The 24,010-nt window shown below is 41.4% G+C and overlaps 1 protein-coding gene across 1 annotated transcript in view; it reads left to right on the plus strand.

Moving 5' to 3' along the window:
- The window catches only part of LOC149225567 (mediator of RNA polymerase II transcription subunit 9-like), a 183,698-nt gene that overhangs the window by 141,573 nt on the left and 18,115 nt on the right, over positions 1-24,010 (plus strand). The window contains exon 3 of the mRNA XM_089377150.1: positions 5,903-5,977. Coding sequence (XP_089233276.1) covers positions 5,903-5,977 — 75 coding nt within the window. The remainder of the gene's footprint in view (positions 1-5,902; positions 5,978-24,010) is intronic.

Genomic DNA, 24,010 nt, shown 5'->3' on the forward strand with positions numbered 1-24,010 from the left:
AGGAGTGTGCTAGATTGCATGGAGAACTAAGCAAATACTTTAGTCAAACTGGAATGTTTGGTACTTTGCACCCAATCGATGATAACAATAAATTGGATCCTGTTGAATGGTGGAACATGTATGGTTGCAGGGGACATTTGGCGAAATTGGCAGTTAAAGTGCTTTCATAGGTGGTTAATACATTTTTTGCAGAGAGGCGTTAGAGCACCTATAGTTTCATCCACAATGTCAAAAGAAACTGCCTCAATGAAAATCGAACAGAAAGCTTGGTTTATGTACACTACAACTTGAGGTTGTTGACACATTATTGTAAGTGGGCTCGATTTGATAGAGCATATATCACACCCAAAAGAGGATAATTTGGAGGATGGATTGGGGAGGTGTATGAGTAGATGGATAGCATGCTAGGGCAAATCAAAGATATTGTTTAGCTGGAAGACGCCATCTTGTATGATAATATTCACAAACATGTGGTCAAAAGGTGGGATAATCTTAATGTTTCATCATGCCTTGGAATATGTCCTTACGCCAAAATGCTACTCTCCATCTTGGTTGGCCAAACCTGCACCTAGGGGTGGGGTTAGGAGAAAATCTCATACAGATCCAGAGGTACAAAATGGATACATGCTAACATTAGATAAGTCGGTCCCTGACAAGGAGGAGTGTGCTAGATTGCATGGAGAATTAAGCAAATACTTTAGTCAAACTGGAATGTTTGGTACTTTGCATGCAATCGATGATAAAGATAGATTGGATCCTGTTGAATGGTGGAACATGTATGGCTCCAAGGGACCTTTGGTGAAATTGGCAGTTAAAGTGCTTTCATAGGTGGTTAATACATTTTTTGCAGAGAGGCGTTAGAGCACCTATAGCTTCATCCACAATGTCAAAAGAAACTGCCTCAATGAAAACCGAACAGAAAGCTTGGTTTATGTACACTACAACTTGAGGTTGTTGACACATTACTGTAAGTGGGCTCGATTTGATAGAGCATATATCACACCCAAAAGAGGATAATTTGGAGGATGGAGCCTTACATTTAAAACAGTTGGAAGCAAAACTTTTGGACGATGAGGATGATGGTCATCAAGCAACAGCAATAACATCAATGACAATGCCTCACACATCCACTAACAGGGCTTAAGTTGCACTAGCTTTGCCGCCACCTCCATCTACAACATTGTATGGAGGTCACATGCATTCTAGTTTTGGATGTTGACCATTGCAAAGTCAAACTATGTGAGAGGAGACTCCCATTGTTCATAGATCACGAGAAAAGAAGTTAGAAGTTTCTTATGGCGAGAAGAAATTTTAGTGGATAGTAGATTTACTTGTCTTTTTTAGTTTCTAGTACTTTTTATAACTATTGACTCTTTCATATTTATTATGGTATATTTTGTAAACAATATATGACAAATTAAGTTTGAAGTTGCCAATTATAACTCATAGCTAATGAATTATGAATATGATGCTTAGTGAAACATTTCATTTCATGTTTGATATCCGTCGTTATAGTTTGGCAATGGTTACAATTACAACTTTAGTGATGACAAATGATATATATTGAATTTTGAAACTTTAAAACTTTAAGGTTGATGGAATCGAGATGTTGTGGACCTGTGGTTGATGAAAACTATAACTACTAGATGATTGATGTTATATGGTTCAATCCATGTTTTTATGCTTTTATAACTAATTCATCATTATGCATGCTTTTGTTGATATATATGCACCAAAATATACAAATTTATATAATATATAAAAAATGCTCTGAACATGGAAGCTTCTAAAAATTGTAGCTTCCGCTCCCACTCTCGCTCCTGCTCCCACTTCCAAGCAGCCTTGAGCCTGGCAACGAAACGATAGGTAAACCATCCTTGAATTAGGTCCACCCTTTTTCTAAAGTGTGGTTGAGTGTTGGTGAGGTGACAATGGCCAACCTCCTAGTTTCACAAGTCTTCACCTAGGTGTTGGACATTAAATCTGTAGGTGTGAGAGTATGTGGTACAAATGTCACTTCATTTGGGGAAAATAAACCATGGTAAGGGGATTACCACCAACCTCCCCTGACGAACCAATCAAAGCCTTGATGACACACAGTCATATATAATTGATTTATAAAATATGGATAATAACTGTTACTAATCATGATGATAGGTCATGTTTAATTACTTAGAGACATCATCATATGAAGCATATGCAACTCATTGTAAATAAGCTACATATTACACATTGATGAGATGTATAGATCAGCTGGTTTGTGTGGGGTTTAGTCCCTGTTGCCGCAAAATCTAGCAGACCTAGTGCAAAGCCTCACTAGGTTGGGCCAAATCTTATGGCAACAAGAGAAAGAGTTACCATTGTCACCTCAACAACCTTTCTTCTGCTCTTTAGTGATATTTGACCATGAGGGAGGCTTCCCTAGATCACCTAAAGGATATTCTAATGATATAGATCAAGGTGATGGATAAGGGGTCTATTATGCATCATAAAGTCTCGACATAGCCTAGAAAATGCCTAGATATTCTATGGCAAGGTTCAAATACTCTACACCTAGACTAGAGATATGGTTGTTATAAGTTAGGGTTTGATTGATTTGTAATGATAGGGTGCACAATGTCATATAGCAGCCAAAGAAAAAGCCTTTCAAGGATAATCAACAAAAAGGAACAAAGGCCTTCCAATAAACACCTAGGGTTAGGGTCACTTAATGGGAAATTAGGGCTGAAAAGCATGCATAAACACAAACAAGGATGATGTCAACCTTAATAAGGAAGGATTAACTAGGCACAACACTAGATTTTGCTTTTATGCAATTTATTGATGCAATTCCTAATTTATTAACCTCAAACATCCAACACAAATTTACTTTTATGCAAAATTTTACGCAAAAACCCCTAGTGGCTAGCTCTAGACGTCTAGGAACAAGGTAAGAAGAAGAAATTTAATGAAATTTATGGATGATCAACACAAAAATGATTAGTGTCTTATCCTAAATGAACTTAATGGAGTCTTCTAGGGCTAAAATTCCATGGAAAGGTCTTGATGGAGCAAGGGGGGTTGACTAAAGCATCCACTTTTAAAACCCTAACTATTTTTCTTGTGAGGGGAGAAATTAAATCTAAGGAATGCACACTCAGTTTTCTTGTAGGCTTTAAAGAGAACAATTTTGCATGCAATAATGGAGCAAGATTTCAACATAAACTTAGCATTTAGTCATTGCATAAATAGAAACCCTACTTCACACATACAATGTGCAAAATATCAAAGATAAAACATGAAACTTACAAAAATTTCCAAAGAAACAGTTCTTTCAATCCCAGAAAAACATCTCCACAAGAAATTTGCGCCATAAAAAAATCTATCTTACACAAGTAATGAAAAATGACTAATTTACACTCTTTTGTAGAGAAGAGTGAATGAATATGTGATGACCAAATGAAATAAGGGGAGCCTCTATCTATATGAGTCTTACCACCCTTATTTTTACAAAATATAATGACCCACCTACAATTACAAATAGAATGTGAATATTAGCATGCCTACACGGCATGCATATGATAGCTACATATGCATGCATCGCATGCTTTGCATTAGTATACGCACTAACTAATTATGGAAAATGTCCAAGTATAAGGTAATTAATTAGTTATCGAAGTGGTGAGTACTTGTTATAACCATCATAATATAACTAGTACATTATTCAAAATATATAAATACAAAGGATTTTGATTAATTAAAAGAAATTATATATTATATATTATATATCAAATGAAAAGAATTAACTATGTAAATCTATAAGTTCTAAGTTGAATTATTAAAATTTAAAAAGGAAACTATATTATTATAAAAGAACTAACCATATAAGTCTTAACTAAATTAAAAAAAAAACTTTAAGAGGGTATAATGTTATAGAACTATTAAATATCAATTCAAACTATTAAAGCTATTAAAATAGTTGGTGAACCGACTCAATTCAATTAAATCATATATGGTGATTAATATTATGGTATAAATGTTAATTGGGACCGCCTCAAAACAAATATCATTAAAGCCATTCATGACCGACAAGGCAAAAAAGGATAAGTTAATTAAAAAAATCTTGGTGCTGAAGCGGTGGGGTTTTGGAGATATAAGGAGAAGCGAAGGAGGTAAAAGGGAGAGAAAATTTTGGAAGGGAAATTTGGAAGAAAGGAAGGGAGTGCAGAAGAGGGAGTTTTTCCGGAGAGACCAAAGAGGATTTTTGGAGTTTTACAGGGACAGTAGGAATTTCTAACAGAGTCGTAGATAGAGGGAAATTTGAGCTTAATTGTTCTTGAAGTTTTGGGCACGGGGGCCAGAGTGCTTCAATTTTGAAGTACTTTGGAGCTGGGTACTGAGATTGTGCCCAGTTTGGCAGGGAGGTTTTGGTCATTTTGGTAACGGGAGCAAATTTGGTGCTACAACAACTCGGGATCGACTTCAAACACAGAAGCTAGGTATGTATCTATGAATTAAATTGATAAATTCTTGTTTAAATTGTAGCTAGTAAATTCTGGTATAATTTAATAATTTAATTTTGGTTTGGCCATTACAAAAAAGTACAAGTAAAAGCCCTAATTATAAGTTTACTTTTAGTGGTCAACAATAGTGAGGTTACAAGCCGACATCATAGCTCAAAAACATAACAAATAATGCCAAAAATTTCCACACATGTGGGAGAAAAGCCTCCTCCACTATGACATCATCCTCCAAAGGAGCTCAAAATGCCAAATGTGGTTGAGAAATGGACTAATGAGTACTCCATACTCCAAAAAGTAGCTCTATGTCCATGGGTATGCCCCTAAAGTGCCTCCACACCAAGATGTCATCTCCGAAGTGCCCTATGTCACCCTCTAAAGGGCAAGAGGGATGACATGGCACCAATCTACTCAAGTGTTCGGGGCAAATAGTGATGTGCAAGCACTAAAGAGCAGGAGAATGGTTGCTTTTGTTGCCATAAGGTCTGGCCTCATCTAGCGAGGCTTTGCACTGGACCTGCTAGATTTTGCAGCAACACTCCACATTAGGGCACTAGTTCAAATCTCAAGGGGATGGGTTGAGGGTAAGAGCCACCTGTGGGGAATAAAAATTGCCCCGTGTGGTGTCCAGGCTCAACTGACTCTCGCACAATCCTAGTGACAGCATCCCATTGGTGGGCAGATCATTCTTCCATCCAACACTGGTGGTGGCCCCAGCCTAGGCTCAACATAATTGGAAAAAAAAGAAAAAAAGCTACATATTATGCAAATTCTTCACATTGTAAACTTTTGGATCATCTCTCATATTAATCATAAATATTCATCAACCTTTACTTGATTTTCATCTGCTACAGCATATGTAATCTCTTGTTAATGTGGAGACTGGTAAGTATGCTACAAAATCTGTCTTTCTGCATGATTATTTTAGATGCCTCAAATTTCATTTTGAATACTAGACGTGTAGCTATTACAAGGTTCGAAAACACTGGAGTTTGACAATACCATATATTTGCTTCTCAACTTACATTCTATTTTAGGATGTTTTTCGTGACTAACAGATGAGTAGAATGGAAGTGGTGCACCGTTCTTGAGGGGCTGCCTGATGGGCTGTACCGGGTACCCTATGGAAGAAGTAGTGTACACTGTATTGTTATTGAATTTGAAATTCGGTTTGCCTACTTTTAACTACTTTCATATTAACTTAAGAGAAAATGAAAGGAGATTGTGTTTATAGTTTTATATTCTTTCTCAACATGAATTATCAATTTCATCATGTTCCCTTAGTTGTTGGGTTGCTGTTGTAATTTTGGGAGATAAGTGTTGCACTCCCCTTATTGCTATTTTGATATGTTGTTTACATTTCATTTCTATAGTAAAATTCTCTCCTTTGCTGTAATTGACAGGTTAATGAATTGACAGCACAGTTTGAGAAATGCCAGCAATTACTGAACACCTTTGCAGGACCCAATGATACTATGGTTTGATTCATGGCCTTAATTCTTTGGTTTTATGCATTGCAGAGATTGCCCTTTCAAAAGCAATAATAAGGAATCTTTAGTTTGAAGGAACTGGTTTCTGGATTTTTCACACTTCTTTGTACTCTGTTTATTGTTGCACAATTGAGTTGTATCAAAGTAGCTCACCTTGAAAATAATCTGAACTATGGAAAATAGACTAATCTCATTTTTCTGCAGTCTAATAAGTAAAGGTTTGAACAGATGCTTAAACCAAAACATAGAAACATACATCCAAATTTTTGTGGGTTATAATTTATGAGGAATTTAAACAAATTGCTAAGGAATTCAAACTGAACTACTGCATTGAAATTATTAATTCCTATTCCACATTGAGATTTACATGGGTCAACAAGAGAATTGGCAGAACCAAATCTCAACCAAATTCTGAGATAGCCTCCTCACAAGTGCACTAGAGAGAGATAGGTCTAGTGTCCTAGAGAGAGAGAATACAAAAGCTGATTACAAGTGTGTTGAAAGTAGAAATGCACTAGTGCACCCGATAAAAAGTGCTAATCTCAAGAGAAAAATGCTAAATAAAAGCACCCTTAGGCTTATCATAGTCGATAAAGAAGATCACAAGATTATTTGATACAAATGAGAGCTTGAGTTGTATATTTATACACAACTCAAGTGAAACATTCTCTCAAGAGGGGTTATGGGACCACATAATGAGGGCACACATGCCATGAGGGTTATTGAGCCTACATATTGTTGAATTTTGGAGCCATGGTCGGTCTTCATAATCAATATTTTAGCCCTTGATGTATTTATAATGTTAAATATAAAGCATGTTCTTCATGCTATTGTCAAAAGATAAAATATATGACATTTTCTTCATGTCGTATTTAAAAGAGAAAATTATGAATCTTGAATTTAAATTTTGGCCCCAAAAATGACCTGGTCGGGCCTCCTACAAGACAAGCTGGTCCAACTTCTAGAGGAACCCATTCGGCCTCTCAAGATACTATATATAGACACCATTTTGTCCTCCATTGCAAACAACTCGGTCCATATGAGGTTAGCAAAGAAGAGGTCTGAGGCCAGCAAAAGAGGTCTGTCTGAGGCAAGTAAAGAAGCATATCTGAGGCCAGCGAAGTTGTATTTGAGCTAGATAAAGGACTAATCTGTAGCAGAACTTCTGAGTTTATCTAAGGAGCAAAATCAAGCTTTCCTTGAGAAAAGGAGGCCGATGATCAGTTCTACCAGATCAGACTAAGCCGATTCTGATAAGCAACAGAGTGACTTGTTGTGCTATCCCCGATTTCCTAAATTGCTTAGGAATAACACAAGTTTGACAATTTTTGGCATTGGGACATAGGAGGATAAAGGAAAAATTGCTGCCTTAGTGGAATGTGGGGGCCACAAAGGGAGACTATTTGACCCCCCCAAGCGACAATTCGCACTTTTGGAGGAAGAGAGAGAGAGAGAAAAGGGGAGCAGTTGGTGGAGGATGGGGACCACCAAGTGAGAGAGGGACAACAATTATATAGAAGGCACGGAGGCCTTCATTTTGGATCTTTTGTCTATTTAACTTCAGAAATCAAACTTTCTTGTAGCTGTTGAGCACGGGAGTAGTAGTGTTGTTTGAGCAGTTGGTCGAGGATGGGGACCACCAAGTGAGAGAGGGACAACAATTATAAAGAAGGCACGAAGGCCTTCATTTTGGTTCTTTTGTCTATCTAACTTCAGAAATCAAATTCTCGTCGCTGTTGAGCACAGGAGTAGTAGTGTTGTTTAGCACAAGAGTTCCAAACGGAATCCACCCTCATTTCAGAGAACTTTGAGTGTCTCCCTAGTGAGGAAACTTGCGTGTCCATTCAGGGCTCTCACAAAGCTTTTTTACAAGAGTTATTATCTAGTTCTGCGCACTTTTGGGGCACAGAGGTAGTTCGAATTGTTCATTCGTGGAGAAGCTACAGTGGGTTAGAAGACCGGCCAATTTGCAGAGGATTTTCATATTTCATGTCGGTGATTTTGTGGTGGAACCGTGGATTTGTAGGGGCTAAAGGGCAAAGAATTGAGGGCCGAATTTCTCTTAATTTGGCAATGCACAGGTTTTTTGGGCAAGGCCTACGTAAGGGTTGTAGTAGAGCTGAATTGGAAGAGTTATGACCAAGAGAGGAAGGGTCTTTGGAGGTGATTTTTGGAGAGAACCTAGGAGGAGCTTCCAAGGGTGTATTTGGGGGTTTGTTAGCAGAATTTTTTCCAGCCATTCGCATAGCCAATTAGAGAGGGAACTCGCACTTCTTGGAGGGGTTCTGGGATACCCGGAATTAGCCCAAACCCTTTCTAGGTTTTTGTGGGTTTGGTGAGAGGAGGCCAGGGCTAACTCGCACTTCTTGGAGGGGTTCTAGGACACTAGGAATTAGCCCAAACCCCTTCTAAGTTTTTGTGGGTTTGGTAAGAGGAGGCCAGGGCTAATTTTGCAAAATTTTCCTTTATATTTAGAGCAGAATCCCAGTTTCCATTGAGCAGCAATTAGCAGAATTTTCTGGGCAGTGCGCGCTTTAGTTTGGGAGCTATTTCGGCACTTGGGTCAGCCAAAGATCACCTGGGTTTTGCATAGCTTGCAATAGTAAGCCCAGGGTCCATTGTTCTCACTCTTGTACCTAGATTTCCAATTGTAATAAAATGGCTCAACTTTCCTACTCATATTTGTTGGTGTTCTGATTTGGGCGTTTGGTTTTATGTTTTGCATTGTTGTTCCTAGTTCATAGCTATGTATTTACTGTTAATTTCCTATTAGGAATATTATAGTGTTATCAGAGCATGTTCTTGGCCAGTTGTGGGCATAGGAACAGGTAATGCCACCTAGCTACGGTGGAATAGTATTTCACAAAGGCAAGGGTTGAGGCAAAAGGAGCCGAGGTAAAGGATTGGGCCCTAATCTTTTTTCAAGCACTCAAGTAGACAACACAAGGGAGCGTGACAAGGAGGAGGGAGAACCCATGGAGAATGAAGAGAAGCTAGAATAGGGTGGAAAGGGATTGACTTTAGAGGAGTTAGCAAGGTAGAATAAAATCACGATGGACATGTTGGCGCAGTTGATTGGGGTGCAATTACGGAACCAAGAAATTAGGCCAACAACGGGGAAGTTGATTCTCGGATAGGAGAAGGAAGCCACACGCACAAACCAATAGAACAACTCCCATGTACATGGCTAATCTAGCCGTCCCACCATGCATCAGTTTCTGGATGAACCTTAGAGGGAGAGAGAGTCGAATACCTTTTCAAATTTGTTGAGATCTTTCTCAGACGGGATGGTATGATGCATTGGACCCTAGGATCAGGAGGGCTCTATCATTTGGGGAGCTTTGCCACCTAAAGGAGAAGCATAGACCCGAAGCTGGGCCAGTAGAATCAGGATGCATAGAAGTTGGCAGGGAAGTTCACACTTCCCAATTTTGATGGGTTAGCCAAGAGTTTGGCTAGGGTGTGGGTACAGAAGTTGGACACTTACCTCTAGTTGAACCCCATGCGAAGGACAAATTCAATTAGGTTCACCACCTTGCACTTGGATGGAGATGCACAGGAGTGGTGGTATCATGGGTTGATTATGCTAGGGCTTACCTGTTACACAAAGTTCACAAGGAGGCTTATAGAGAGGTTTGACCGGAAGGACCTTGAGTTGCACTTTCGGGAGTTAGCAAATCTAAGGTAGTCAGGTAGTGTTGAGGCGTACATGGCAGAGTTCCAAAGATTGGCCGTGATGGTTTTTGATATTTCGAAGGCAAGGTTGATCATGCTATTTATTAAGGGGTTGTTAGAACCCTTGCATGGATGGGTGAGGGCTTATAGGCTCGTATCTCTGCTGGACGCTATTTCTTGAACTAGGGACATGCTTGATGCGGTCCCTAAGACTAGAGCACCAGTACCTGCTAGACCTACCTTCCCTCATAGGGGTAGGGACACCAGACCACCACAGAGGGAGTTGGCAGGACAGGTGCAACTTGATGATGAGACCAAGAGGGATCTTCGGAGGAGAAAGCTCTACTTCACTTGCCAGGAGCCATGGGCCCCGAGACACAAATGTACTAAGGGCAAGGCCCATTATATATGTGAAAATTCGAGAATCCCACCTGAATCAACTACTGCAACAACTGATTAAACTTCTCCTATCTGTTAATTAACGAAACAAATTATCTACTACTTCCTACAGCAAATGTCGAAGCTAATACAACTGCAACCTTCACTTAATTAATTAATTTGCACAAAACAAGAACAGAACAATAGAGAAAGATACACACAAATGACACATTATTTTTTGGACCAACCCAATGTGGGAAAACTGATGTAGTAGCTCTGAGGGTTTTATATTATTGAGCAGTAGTTTCTGAATACAACTCTGGATGCCCTTCTGACAATCTAGTTATAGAGAAAATAAACTGGCAGAAAAACTTAGTGAGATTACCTCACTCTACTCAGCAAATCCCAACTGTTCTGACAGCGAAACCAACTGTCCCTGACTATCTCTGTGCTGGCCCTGCATAGGCCCTGTATCAGCCTCAAAAGGCTCTACGTCAGCTCAACTGGGAAACATCTTGCCTTTTGGAGCAGTTTGCAGCCCTCTAGGCTCAGAAATGTTAGCTCCTCTGCAAAACTCAGACTTCTGCTCTGGATGACTGCACTGTCTCAGCGTCAAGCTCTACGTGGGCCCTTCTGGCCCAGCGTCACCCCTTATGGTGTCTCTCTGCCTCTCTCTGCTGCTTATCCTGGGTCCTAGAGAATATACTCCAACCCAAATATCCTTGCCCCTCACTGCAACAACTCACTATCGAAAATATCCCAGCAGCTCCTCTGCTCTGCTTCAAAAAATCAAACATCTAAACTCTCTGTGTGCTTCCAAGTGACCCTCAAGCTTTCTTAAATAATCTCCTTGTTGACATTCAACAACCCAGATTAGAAGCTAATCAATGGCTAAGATCATTTCTGCTTGATCCTTGTCTTCTTCTAGAAGTTACACCCACAGTTTATATTAATACACTTTAATTATTTAATTTTCCTAAGTTTAGATTTAGGGTCCCATTAAAAATAATTAATTATTTTAATAAAATTGTTTCTGGGTGGAATTTCCCATAACACTTTTTGGTTTTTTTTGGAATACATGTGCCTAAGCCTCCCTGCAGAATTTGAGACTTAGAGCACTTTCGATGCTACTAGAAATCAACACTCCCTCTTAGCGAGGAATGTGCTCTAGTAATGCCTTCAATCTGAAGCATCACACTGACTTCATAACATCGTCCTCTACGCTGCTGATGTTTGACATGTTGTCCACCAACCACTGCGCAAATGTTGCATCTGTACTACTACTGACCCTGCCACTATCAATACTGCATTCGTGCTGCAACTCCCTTTGAAATTCTGCATCCATGCTGCTGCTGGCCTAACTGCCACTACACGGCAAATTGTTGCTGCTACATCAGCGACGGAAAAACATCCCAAATTATTGAACTAACTGTGTTCAGTATGATGCCATGTGAATGCTAGAGCTTGACTGCTACTAGTCTTTGCGCTAACCCTCTGAATCCACTGCATTGTCGCTGATTGCTGCTCTGTGCAATCTGCACTGCTGCCAACTCTGCTCTGCATTGTTCAGTCTCTGGCGCTCCTAGCCTCTGCAACTGTCCCTCCGACACTCTTCGACACCATCCAACACTAGTCCATCCTCCTCGATCTTCGTGGGCGCAACCTTCGTATCGTGCTTCTCATCCTTGTCCTTCTTCTTGAGAGGACACTATGTAGCTTAGTGACCCATCTCACCACACGTGAAGTACTTTATCTTCGAGATGTCCTTCTTATGTCTCTGTTGCTCCTGCTACCCCTTCGATGCGAGCATTGCATTATCCTCCTACTCCTTGGGCTTCGACCCACTGTTGCTGCTTCTGTCAGGCTTGCACTTGACCAAGTCTCTCCTCAGCTCCTCTTGATTGAGAGTTGCCCACATCTCATCCCAATTTGGCAAAGTCGCCCTGTCTAGGATACTCTGGACAAGACTTGCCACTCATCTGAGACAGAATTGAGGGCCAGTCCAACCAACTCTGAGTCTTGAGGTGTAGACCCCACAGCAAATAACTCGTCACGGGTCTCCTGAAGCTTCGTGAGAAATGGATCCACACGCTCTTCCTTTTGCATTTGAGCAGATTTCAGCTTCTGCTCCAAGTACATCTTTCGTTGCTCAGAAGATCTGTGATACAACGTAGACAATGCATACACATCTCTTTAGCAGTCCCTCTGCTAGCGATGTGACAGACAACATGATCCTTCACTCCTTCGAGGATCATTCTTTTTGCCTTCGCCATTTCAACTCGGTACTTCTTCAACAGATCTACATCTGCAGGCACAACCACCACGCCGTTGACATGTCTTGAGGGCATGTTCATCTAGAAAGAATGACATTCTAGCCTTCCAGATGACATAGTTGGATGCTCCGTCCAACCTATCCTGATCCCTCAAGCCACTGGTTGCCATCTATGCCACAAATGTCGAAAATCTCCTCTCTTGTTCTCACTGCTGCTACTCAGCCAATAAGAAAACAGACTTCTTGGCAGGAATTCTTACTGAGGAAGAAATTCCCTCAACAATGCTTCTTCCTTCTCTTTTGACGTCTTTCTTCCCAACAAAACAGCCTGCAGAAAAGATTGTGTCCCACCAATTTCTCCTCATCCTGAGGCTTTAGCGTAGCTCCCTCTGCCCCGACAAACTTTCAATTGGGAATCCTTCCTCCTTGTTGACTCACTTAGAGAGAGATTGCCTTGAAAATCAACCCTTCGGCTAGGACTATGCAAACCCTCTGGGGTTTCAAACTACTGCCTCTTGCAACTTTTTCGACCTCCTTTTTTGCCTAGTGCTGGGTTCTCTAGCACTGTTTTTCTTGCTTCACCTGCACTAGCTCTGATACCATGTGAAAATTCGAGAATCCCACCCAAATCAACTACTGTAGCGACTAATTAAACTTCTCCTATCTGTTAATTACCGGAACAAATTATCTATTGCTTCCTACAACAAATATCGAAGCTAATACAATTGCAACCTTCACTTAATTAATTAATTTGCCCAAAACAAGAATAGAGCAATAGAGAAAGATACACAAAAGTGACACAATATTTTTTGGACAAATGTCCCCGAAAAAACCCAATGCGGAAAAATCGGTGCAGCAGCTCTGAGGGTTTTATATTATTAAGCAGTAGTTTCTGAATACAACTTTGGATGCCCTTTCGACAATCCAGTTACAGAGAAAATAAATTGGCAGAAAAACTTAGTGAGTTTACCTCACTCTACTCGGCAAATCCCAACTGTTTTGATAGCTGAACCAACTGCCCCCGGCTATCTTTGCGCTAGCCTTGTGTCAGCCTCAAAAGGCTCTGCGTCAACTCAACTGGGAAACGTCTTGCCTTCTGAAGCAGTTTCCAGCCCTCCCAGCTCAAAAATGTCAGCTCCTTTGCAAAACTCAGACTTCTGCTCTGGATGACTGCATTGTCTCAGTGTCAAGCTCTGCGTGGGCCCTTCTGGCTCAGCGTCAACCCTTCTGGTGTGTCTCTCCCTCTCTCTGCTGCTTATCCTTGGTCCTGGAGAAGATACTCCAACCCAACTATCCCTGCCCCTCACTGCAACAACTCACTATCGAAAATCTTCCGGCAGCTCCTCTGCCCTGCTTCAAAAAATCGAACTTTTGAACTCTCTGTGTGTGTTTCTAAGTGACCCTCAAGCTTCCTTAAATAATCTCCTCGTTGACATTCAACGACCCAGATGAGAAGCTAATCAATGGCTAAGATCATTTCTACTTGATCCCCGTCTTCTTCTAGAAGTTACACCCACAGTTTATATTAATACCCTTATTATTTTATTTTCCTAAGTTTAGACTTAGGGTCCTATTAAAAATAATTAATTATTTTAATAAAATAGTTTCTGGGTGGAATTTACCAAAACGCTTTCTGGGTTCTTTGGAATACATGTACCTAAGCCTCCCTGCAAAATTTGAGACTTAGAGCACTTCTGATGCTACTAGAAACCAACAATATAGAGGTTTTTTCAGATAGTGAGCTAGAGGAGGAGACAAAGCATGGGGCCGTTAGAGGAGAAGAGGAGTCTCAGGGTGTAGTAGGAGACAAGAGCTTCACAATTCCCACAAGTGGTGTCATTGCTTCACTCATGGGGGTTTTGAGATATTTGACATTGTGGATCCAAGGCACTATTTACGGGCAACGTGTGTCTATGTTGGTAAACAGTGCGACCACCCACAATTTCATTGATGCACAAATGGTAGAGCAGAGAGTATTACTCACATAGCCCTTTGAGGGTTTTTCAGTATTGGTGTCGGGGAACTAGACCATGTAGTGTACGAGATATGTCCCCAAGTTGACCTTGACTATGGGGAACTATTCAGTCACCGATCACTTCTTTGTAGTGAACGTGCCAAAAACCAACGTGATGATGGGTGTCCAGTGGTTGTACTCTCTTGGGCATGTCACTGCGGATTGCAAGGCATTGGAGATGGAGTTTATGGGGCCCAATGGAAAGCTGGTTGTGTTGAGAAGCTTGCACTCTTATCCACCACAGACAGTGTTAGCCAACCAGACGGAGGCAGATTTGCGGCAAGGGGATATATAGCATGGGTAGTGGAGGTCAGGATTTCAAAGACACGGACCCATGCACGATAGCCACACCCGGATATTCTAGCAATGCTAGAGAGGCATCAAGGGGTTTTGGAGACATTTTGCCAAGTTGTCCCCCAGATAGAGGCATTGAGCACACAATTGAGCTGTAGGAGGGGGTCAACGCTGTCATCACTACCCCCTACCGACCTCCCAAGGCTTGCTGTGATGAGATTGAGCAGGTCATACAAAAGTTGTTGGCTTTGGGCCACATTAGGCTGAGTTTCAGTCCCTTTGCTTCTTCAGTGATGCTGGTAAAGAAGGATGGGACTCTGTGCATGTGCAAAGACTACAAGGCTTTGAACAAGAAGACGTTGAAGAACCGATAACCCATTTTGTGCATTTATGAGTTGATGGATAAGCTTAGAGGCGCTAAGTACTTCTCTAAGATCGACTTGCATTCGGGGTACCATCAAATTTGGGTGAGAGAGGAGGACACCTGAAGACAATGTTCAAATGCCACTATGGGTATTTCGAGTTTTTGGTTATGACCTTTGGGCTAATAAACACCCTGACTACCTTCCAGTCTTGCATGAACAATGTGTTTCGCAAGCAATTGCGCAAATACATATTGGTATTCTTTGACATCCTGATATATAGTGAGACATGGGAGGAGCATTTACGACACTTGGAGGAGGTGTTGTGCATCTTGGAGGAGTTGCAATTGTACGCCAAGATGTCCAAGTGCGAGTTTGGCCTGACAGAGATGTTGTACTTGGGCTATGTGATTGGAGTGGACAGAGTGCAGGTGCATCAGGAGAAGATTCAGGCCATTTTGGATCGGCCTACCTCCAAGAATGTGATAGAGTTGCGAGGATTCTTGGGTCTATGAACTTACCACAGATGGTTTGTGAAAAGGTTTTCATAGCTGGCAACACCCCTCACAGATATCATAAAAAGGGGTGCATTTGAGCGGACAGATTTTGCAAAGATGGCTTTTGAGTGCCTCAAGGTAGTGATGAGTTCCTACCCAGTCTTGGCACTACCGTATTTTTCACAACTCTTCGTACTGGAGTGTGATGCATCAGACGAGGACTTTGGAGCACTATTGATGCAGGGAGGACACCCCATAGCATTTGAGAGCCGGAAACTTTAGGAGTATGAGAGGGTGTACGCTATATATCACAAGGAGATGCTTGCCATAATGCATGCATTGGCCAAATTCCAACAATATTTGGTGGGTAACAGGTTATGAGTTAAAACAGATAACAACAGTTTGAGGTTCTTGGAGCAATAGGAACTCAATAACAGGCAGCAAAAATGGTTCAGCAAGATCCAAGCATATGATTTTGAGATAGAGTATGTCAAGGGGAAGCATAATGTAGTGGCAAACACACTTTCCTAGAGGCTCGCGACACTCTCTCATAGACATCACCCAGGATTGGAGGGCGTAGCTTTTGTTGGAGTACTCTAAGAACCAGTAGGCATGCGAGATCTTAGATAGCTCATTTGGGGATGACAGGTACAATGTGATTGACGAGGTAATATATTATAAGAACAAGATTTACTTGGTGCCAGGATCACAACTATGGGAGAAGATCATGCAGACAACCCACGATTCACCTATGCCAAGACATTTGAGGTTTCTCAAAACTTATCAAACTATCAAGAAGCGATTCACTTGGAGGGGCCTCAAGGGAGACGTCTTGAGACACGTGTAGGAGTGCAGTATGTGCCAGAGGAATAAGGGAGAGCACACACATTTGGTCGGGTTACTCCAACCTCTCCCTATTCCAAAGCGAAAGTGGGAGAGTATTTCTATGGATTTCATCACAGGGCTCCCAGTGGTTCAAGGGTGAGACTGTATCTATGTGGTGGTGGATAGGCTGACTAAGTTTTCCTACTTTTTCACTATACTAGCCAGGTACTTAGTGTTAGTTTTTGTAGCATTGGATGGTGTTCTAGTCTCGAAACTTTGTAGATAGGCTAAAACACAGGAGTTCCCCAAAACCTAGAAATTTTTTCTGGAAATTCCACCTAGAGATAGCTCAATTAAATTAATTGACCATCATTTAAATTTTTCCTAAGTCTAATTTTAAAAAATTGGTTAATTAATAGTAATTAATTGAGAAAGGTGAGAATTCTCTAGAAACTCACACATATCAACTCGGAGATGATCTCATCCATCGAATAAGTTTTAATCTTGGTCGTTGGAGTCCCAACTGGAGATTATAAGAAGAGGTCGATGGGTAGATGGAGATATGCACATCACAGTGAGTGCAAGCTAGCAGTGCGAGTTCCTAGGGAAGTTCGAGCTAGGCAGTAGCAGAGTTTGAGCTAGAGAGAGGACGCAGGGCTAGAGAGGGGCAGAGATAGTAATCCAAAGGAAGATTTTCTAGTTTTAGAGAGGCAAGAGAGAAGGCCGAATTATTTCTCTTGGAAGAAGCGCAAGGCCTATGCAATTGTTTCAGTGAGCAGTTCGATTTTGCTGGAGAGGAGGTCGTTTCAATTTCTAGAGGCTTGGAGGATTTTCCAATAGGCAGGAAAGACACTTCCCTAGTCAGCAACAGGTAGGGCGGCTTGATTAGCATCAGTTCCAGGCTGAGTGTGTGACAGGCAGTGTAGAGGTGATGTAGAGTCCGCGCAGAGGGTTTGTATGGCTTGCTCTTCAACTGTCAATTTTAGCCGAGATTTTGCTAGTATTTCTCTCAAATTGGATAGCCTGTTGGGCATCCAAATTTATTGTACTCAGAATTCACTGCTGCATAGTAATAAAACCCTCAGCTACTACACCAGTTTTACCACATTGGGTTTTTCCAGGGACATTTGTTCAAAATAAGTGTGTCAATTTTTATGTGTGTGTGCTAGCATTTCTTAGTTCCTATTTTGCTTCCGCGGTATTTTATTTGGTGAAGAAATTGCGGTGTGAATATTTCGTTATTTTGTCGTTAACAAAATAAACTGCATAATTAATTTATCAATTAGAAGAAATATTTCCAATTTTTGCATTTCAAGGAATTTTCGCACTCACCCTTATAGGTAGTCAATCTCTTCTTCAGGGAGGTGATCTCTTCTTCAGGGAGGTGTTCAGATTGCATGGTCTTCCAAAGACCATTATCAATGATAGGGATAGCAAGTTCATGGGGGACTTCCACAAACTGACCGACAGACAGAGATAGTGAACAAGTGGTTGGAAGGCTACTTGAGAAACTATGTGACAAGGCAGCAACGAGCATGGGTGAAGTGGCTACACCTTGGGGAGTATTGCTACAACACCACCTACCATATGTCCATTGGTATGTCACCTTTCCGCGCTCTTTATGGTTATGATGCTTTATCTTTTGCTGACATGGTGTTTGGAGACAGCCAGGCCCTAGGGGCAAAAAATTGGATTTAAGAGAGCCAAGAGATTCTTAGGGCTCTCAAGGATAACCTGCAGACTGCACAGAACCAACAAAATATTTATGCAGATCGACACAGAGTTGAGAGGCAGTTTGAGGTTGGGGACTTGGTCTACTTGCGCCTCCAACTGTACAGATAGTCTACTCTCAAGCAGAAGGGGGCCAAGAAGCTTAAGCGTCGCTTATATGGCTCATACAGGGCGATTAGGCGTGTAGGAGAAGTAGCGTATGAGTTGGAGCTTCCACCAGGGAGCAAGGTGCCCTGGGACAACAGGTTACAACTGCCAAAAAGTTACCACCATTGGATGATGAGGGGCACTTGGTATTGATTCCGGAGGCTATTTTGGAGGTACGAGAGAGAAACCTCAGAAACAGGGCCATCAAGAAGTTCCTTGTCAGATGAAAGGACTTACTTGAGGAGGACGCTACATGGGAGGGTGAACAGGTGTTACAACATTTGGCATTACAGTTGCTTGAGGACAAACAAATTTTGGAAAGGAGGATTGTGATATCCCCAATTTCCTAAATTGCTTAGGAATAGCACAATTTTGGCAATTTTTTGGCATTGTAGACATTTTTGGCATTGGGACTTAGGAGGGAAAAGGAAAAATTGCAACCTTAGGGGAATGTGGGGGTCACAAAGGTAGAAAATTTGACCTCGCAAGAGATAATTCACACTTTTGGAGGAAGAGAGAGAGAAAAGGGGTGCGAGTTGGTGGAGGATGGGGACCACCAAGGGAGAGAGGGACAACAATTATAAATTAAGGCATGGAGGCGTTCATTTTGGATCTTTCGTCCATCTAATTTTATAATTCAAACTCTCTTGTAGTTTTTGAGCAAAGGAGTAGTAGTGTTGTTTAGCACAGGAGTTACAAGTGGAATTCCACCCTCATTTCGGAAAACTTTGAGTGTCTCTCTAGTGAGGAAATTTGGGTGTCCATTTAGGGCTCTCACAGAGCTTCATTACAAAAGTTATTCCCCAGTATTGTGCACTTCTGGGGCGCAGAGGAAGTTTGACTTGTTCATTCATGGACCAGCTACAGTGGGTTAGAAGACCAACCAATTTGCAGAGGATTTTCCTATTTCATGCCGATGATTTTTGTGGTGGATTTGCAGAGGCTGAAGGGCAGATATTTTGAGGGTTGAATTTTCTTAATTTGGCAACATACAAGGATTTCTAGGCAAGGCCTGTGTAGGGGTTGGAGCAAAGCTAAATTGCAGGAGTTAAGACCGAGAGAGGAAGGGTCTCCAAAGGTGATTTTTGCAGAGGAGCTTCTAGGGGTGTATTTGGGGGTTCATTAACAGAATTTCTTCCAACGATTCACATAGCCAGTTAGAGACGGGACGTGCAGTTTTTGGAGGGGTTTCAGGCCACCCAGAATTAGTCCAAACCCTTTCTAGGTTTTTGTGTGTTTGGTGAAAGGAGGCGAGAGCTAATTTTGCAAAATTTTCCGAGCATTATCTAGAGTAGAATTCCAGTTTCCATTGAGCAGCTGTGAGCGGAATTTTCCGAGTAGTGTGCACTTTAGTTTGGGAGCTATTTCGACACTTAGGTCTGCCAAAGATCATTTGGGTTTTGCATAGCTTGCAATAGCAAGTCCTGGTTTTGTTGTTCTCACTCTTGTACCCAAATTTCCAATATTAATAAAATGGCTCAACTTTCCTACTCATATTTGTTGGTGTTCTTATTTGGGTGTGTTAAAATTGGCAACTAGGGCCAAACTCCATGTGGGTCATCTTATTTATGGCAATTGATATTTTTCTTGGATTCCTTTCGTCGAGAGGTGTAGGATTGATCTAAAGATCATCCGATTCCGACATGTATTTATGGAGATATGAATTTTTTTGTATTTCTTGACAATTTGTCAAGGTCGACCAGCAAGTAAAATCGTGTTGCACGCCCCTAGCTTAACCTCAACGATTCATATAAATAGAAGACACCTTATGGCATTATTGTACATCATCTCAACACTCATCTTCTCATCTTCTCTCTCCTTGCTTGATTGGGTACACACAAAGGAGTAGCATCTCTCTCACACGTGGAAGGATGAAGTGATTTTTGATTAGGGTTGCGTTCATCGAGTTTGACTAGAGTTGCAGGAAGGTACTTTGACCAGCATTGACCTGCGTAGACTCCTTTTTGACTGCGGATTAGGTGTGGCTCTTCTCCTTGGCAGGCCGCAAATTTTGGCATGCAAACCGAGGTGATTTGACCTCAGGTTTGACCAGCGTTGACTGTCAAAAGGTTGGTCGCAGATCTGTCTAGCATTGACTGAAGTTTGACTGTAATTTTGGACTGTTTTGGGTTGACTCTTCTTGCTGTTGGAGGCTGAGTTGACTGGGATATTGACCAAGCTAATTGGAGGTCAAATTTGACTTTTTTGACCAGCTTTGACTTTGCTGGTTAGGGTTTTGCTGCGGCTGTCATAAAATTACAGAATTGTATATTTGTACTATCTCTCTGTCGATTTAGTTATGCTCTATCAACATTTTACTTTATGTTAATGTGATTGCTAAACAGAGAAATTGACATTGGGCTAATAAGAAGAAATTGAAGTAATTTGCACTAAGCATAGAACATACCATAATTTAACATGTTATCGGTGCTGAGGTGAGGACCAGTGTTGCAGGAAACGTCCCCCACCCCCCCCCCCCCCCAGATCTAAACCCCGAAATGCAATCCGTACGGATGCGTGGGGGAAGCGCCGTCTGAAACGCGCTTTGGAAAAACCGAAACGCGTTTCGGACTGATAAACACGCTTCCTGGAAATTCCGGAAGCATGTGTCCGAAGCGCATTTCGGTTTTGTGCTTTGGCCGTACGAAACGCCGCGCTTCAGAGGCCGAGTTGTACAGATCGCGTACGATTCCGTACGTGCTTCCTTTTTTTCCGTCGCACGGCCAAAAAAAACCCTGTTTTTTTAATTTTAATTTTAATTTTTGTGTGAGTTGGCTTGTTGGGGTGGGTCCACCTTGGGTTAGGGTGAGGAATGAAGGGATTAAAGCCCCCATTCATCCCTCATTTACTCACTTTGAGTTTATGAGAGTTGGAGAAGAGAAGAGAAGAGAGGAGAGGAGAAGAGAAGAGAAGAGAGGAGAGCTTGGAGGAGTGAAGGAGGAGGAGCTTGGAGTAGGAGCTTGGAGGACTTCATCTACAAGAGCTAAAGAGGTAAGTGCAAACCCCAAACTCCCTTATTTTTTTGACATTTTTTTTGTATTTTTCTCCTCCCTCTCCTACTCTTTCCCATTGTTTCTACTTGCTCCTTTACTTGCAGGTTGTCCACCACCTATATCCATATTCCAAGATGGTGTTCTTTTGGCTTCTATGTATCATTCCACTTTTGGTTTTAATGATGGCAAGGGGGAGTAGGAATAGAAGGGAAGAAGCACAAGAGGACAATGGTCCCAATATGAGTGACCCAATGTATGATGAGGAGGAAGGGTTTGAAGAGGAAGGGGATGAAGTTGAACCTGAAGGGGAAACTGAAACACTAGAGGGGAAAGCTGCATTAACACCCTTGTGGAACTATGTGACCAAACTTGAAGGGGGAAAGGGTAGTGGAAGCTACAAATTTTTGTGCCTTCATGGTTGTCATGGAGGAGAGCCATTTAGTGGTTCATATACACGTGTGAGGAGGCATCTTTGTGGGGTGATGGACAGTGATGATAAAAAGGGTGCTGTGGGGATACAAATTTGCCCAAACATTTCATCTGAACAAAGAAGAAAATACATTCAAATAGAGGACGTTGCACAACAAAAAAGCAAGAAACAAAAAACTCATTCTGAATCAAGTGCAACCTCTAGATTTGGTAGCTCATCTCTTCATGGTACTTCTGGAAGCTCTGGAGGTAAAAGAACAATAGGGGATTTCCTTAATGTTGCTGGGAGGGATAATGTGGATGGAAAGATAGTCCGATTTCTTTGTGCTTGCAGTGTACCATTCAATGTGCTTCGCTCTCCCTATTGGCATGAAATGGTAAAGGTCATCAATGAAGCCCCAAAAGGATACAAGTCCCCCAACTATGAGAAAGCTAGAACAATGTTATTAGAAAGAGAAAAAGCAAAGGTTCAAAGAGCTTTGACACGTTTTACAAATGAGTGGGTAGATTTTGGGGTATCCATTGTATCAGGTGGGTGGACAAATATTAGAAACCAACATTTGATAAATGTTCTTCGCGTTTCTGTTAGTGGTGCAATATTTATTACATGTCATGACTCCTCCTCCATCAGTGCATCTTCACAAAACATTGCAGATCTCCTATTGCAATCAATCAAAGATGTTGGTCCGAATAATGTGGTTCAAGTGATCACAGATAATGCAACAAATTGTAAGGCAACAGGAAAAATTATTGAGCGTACTCATCCACACATCTTTTGGTCTGGGTGCCTGGTTCACACATTGAACCTTTTGATGCATGATATTGTGAAGCATAAAGAATGTGGGTGGATTAATGAGCTTTACAGGAGAGGGAAGCAACTCATTAAATTCATCACAGGGCATACAAGGGTAAACTACTTCTATGGCACTTACTCCAAGTTGCAGTTGCTTAAACTTGCAAAGACAAGATTTGCCAGTTATTACCTCACCTTTAGGTGGCTAGTGAAGGTGAGACAAGCTTTAACTAATATGGTGTGTGCTGAAACATGGGATGAAATTAACACTGATAGAGATGGTGCTAATGCAGCCAAGGACACTATTCTTGACATGTACTTTTGGTCACAGGTTAAATATGTTTTGCAATTCACCAAACCAATTTATTACATGATCAAGTTTGGAGATTCAGATCGACCAATAATTAGGGAGGTGTATGAGCAAATGGATAGCATGTTGGGGCAGATTAAAGACATTGTTGAGCCTAGAGATATCACCTTGTACAATTATATTCATGCAGAGGTGGAAAACTGATGGGAAATGCTAAATGTTCCATTGCATGCATTAGCATATGTTTTGACACCTAAATACTATCATCCATCATGGCTTTCAACACCAGCACCTGGGGGGGGAAGCAGGAGAAAACCACACCAAGATCAAGAGGTTCACAAAAAATATATGATTGCATTGAGTAAATTAATCCTTGATGAGGAGGAGGCTGCCATGGTACGAAGACAGTTGAGCAACTATACGCTTAACACTGGTCCATTTGGGAGCATGCATGCAATTAGAGATCGAGAGACTTTTTTTTCTCTTGAGTGGTGGAACATGCATGGAGGGGCTACTCCACTTCTACAGACTTTGGCATTGCGGGTGCTATCATAGGTGGTAAACACTTCTTCTGCAGAGAGGTGTTGGAGCTCTTATTCTTTCATCCACAGTGTTAAAAGGAATAGGTTGAGTTTAGACCGGGCAGAGAGCTTGGTTTATGTTCATTACAACTTGCGATTGTTGTCCCATTATTGTGATGATGCAAAGACTAATAAAGACCTTAAGATTTGGGACAAGAATCTAGAGGAGCCCAATTTGGAGGATGGAGTGTTGCGATTAGAGCAATTAGAGGATGCTCTTATCCAGGTATGTCCATTGTGGTATGAATTTTCCTTATAAAGCATTTATCTAATTCATGTAATTAATTTTTTTTTGTTAACTAGTGTTTTTTTTGTATGAATTTTTTGAGCAATTCCAGGATGATGATGATCGTGTTGAGATGCCACCCCCATTTGGTCCCTTGGTTCCTAGGTTCCATGGTTCAACACCAACAGCAGGGGGTTCGTCTTCATCAGTTTCAGTGCCACTGCCACAACTTCCACAGGCACCATCTTCTTCATTGCCACCACGTGGAGGCCCGCCACCACGTTCTCTTCGTGGTGGAAGGAGGAGAGATTAGTAGATATATTCACAATTTACTACTTTTGTCATAGATTAATCATTAGACTTGTAGGCTTGTGAATTTGAACCTTTTTTGTCTTGGCGGTGACCAAGTGACATATTTTGTAAACATTATTATTTGAATTTTGGACATGACAAATGTTGACAGTTGCTCACTTGCTAGATAAATCATAATATGC

Source organism: Pinus tabuliformis, chromosome J, assembly GCF_031772625.1.
Source record: "Pinus tabuliformis cultivar Carrire ecotype Pingquan chromosome J, CPIR1, whole genome shotgun sequence".
Taxonomy (NCBI): Eukaryota; Viridiplantae; Streptophyta; class Pinopsida; order Pinales; family Pinaceae; genus Pinus; species Pinus tabuliformis.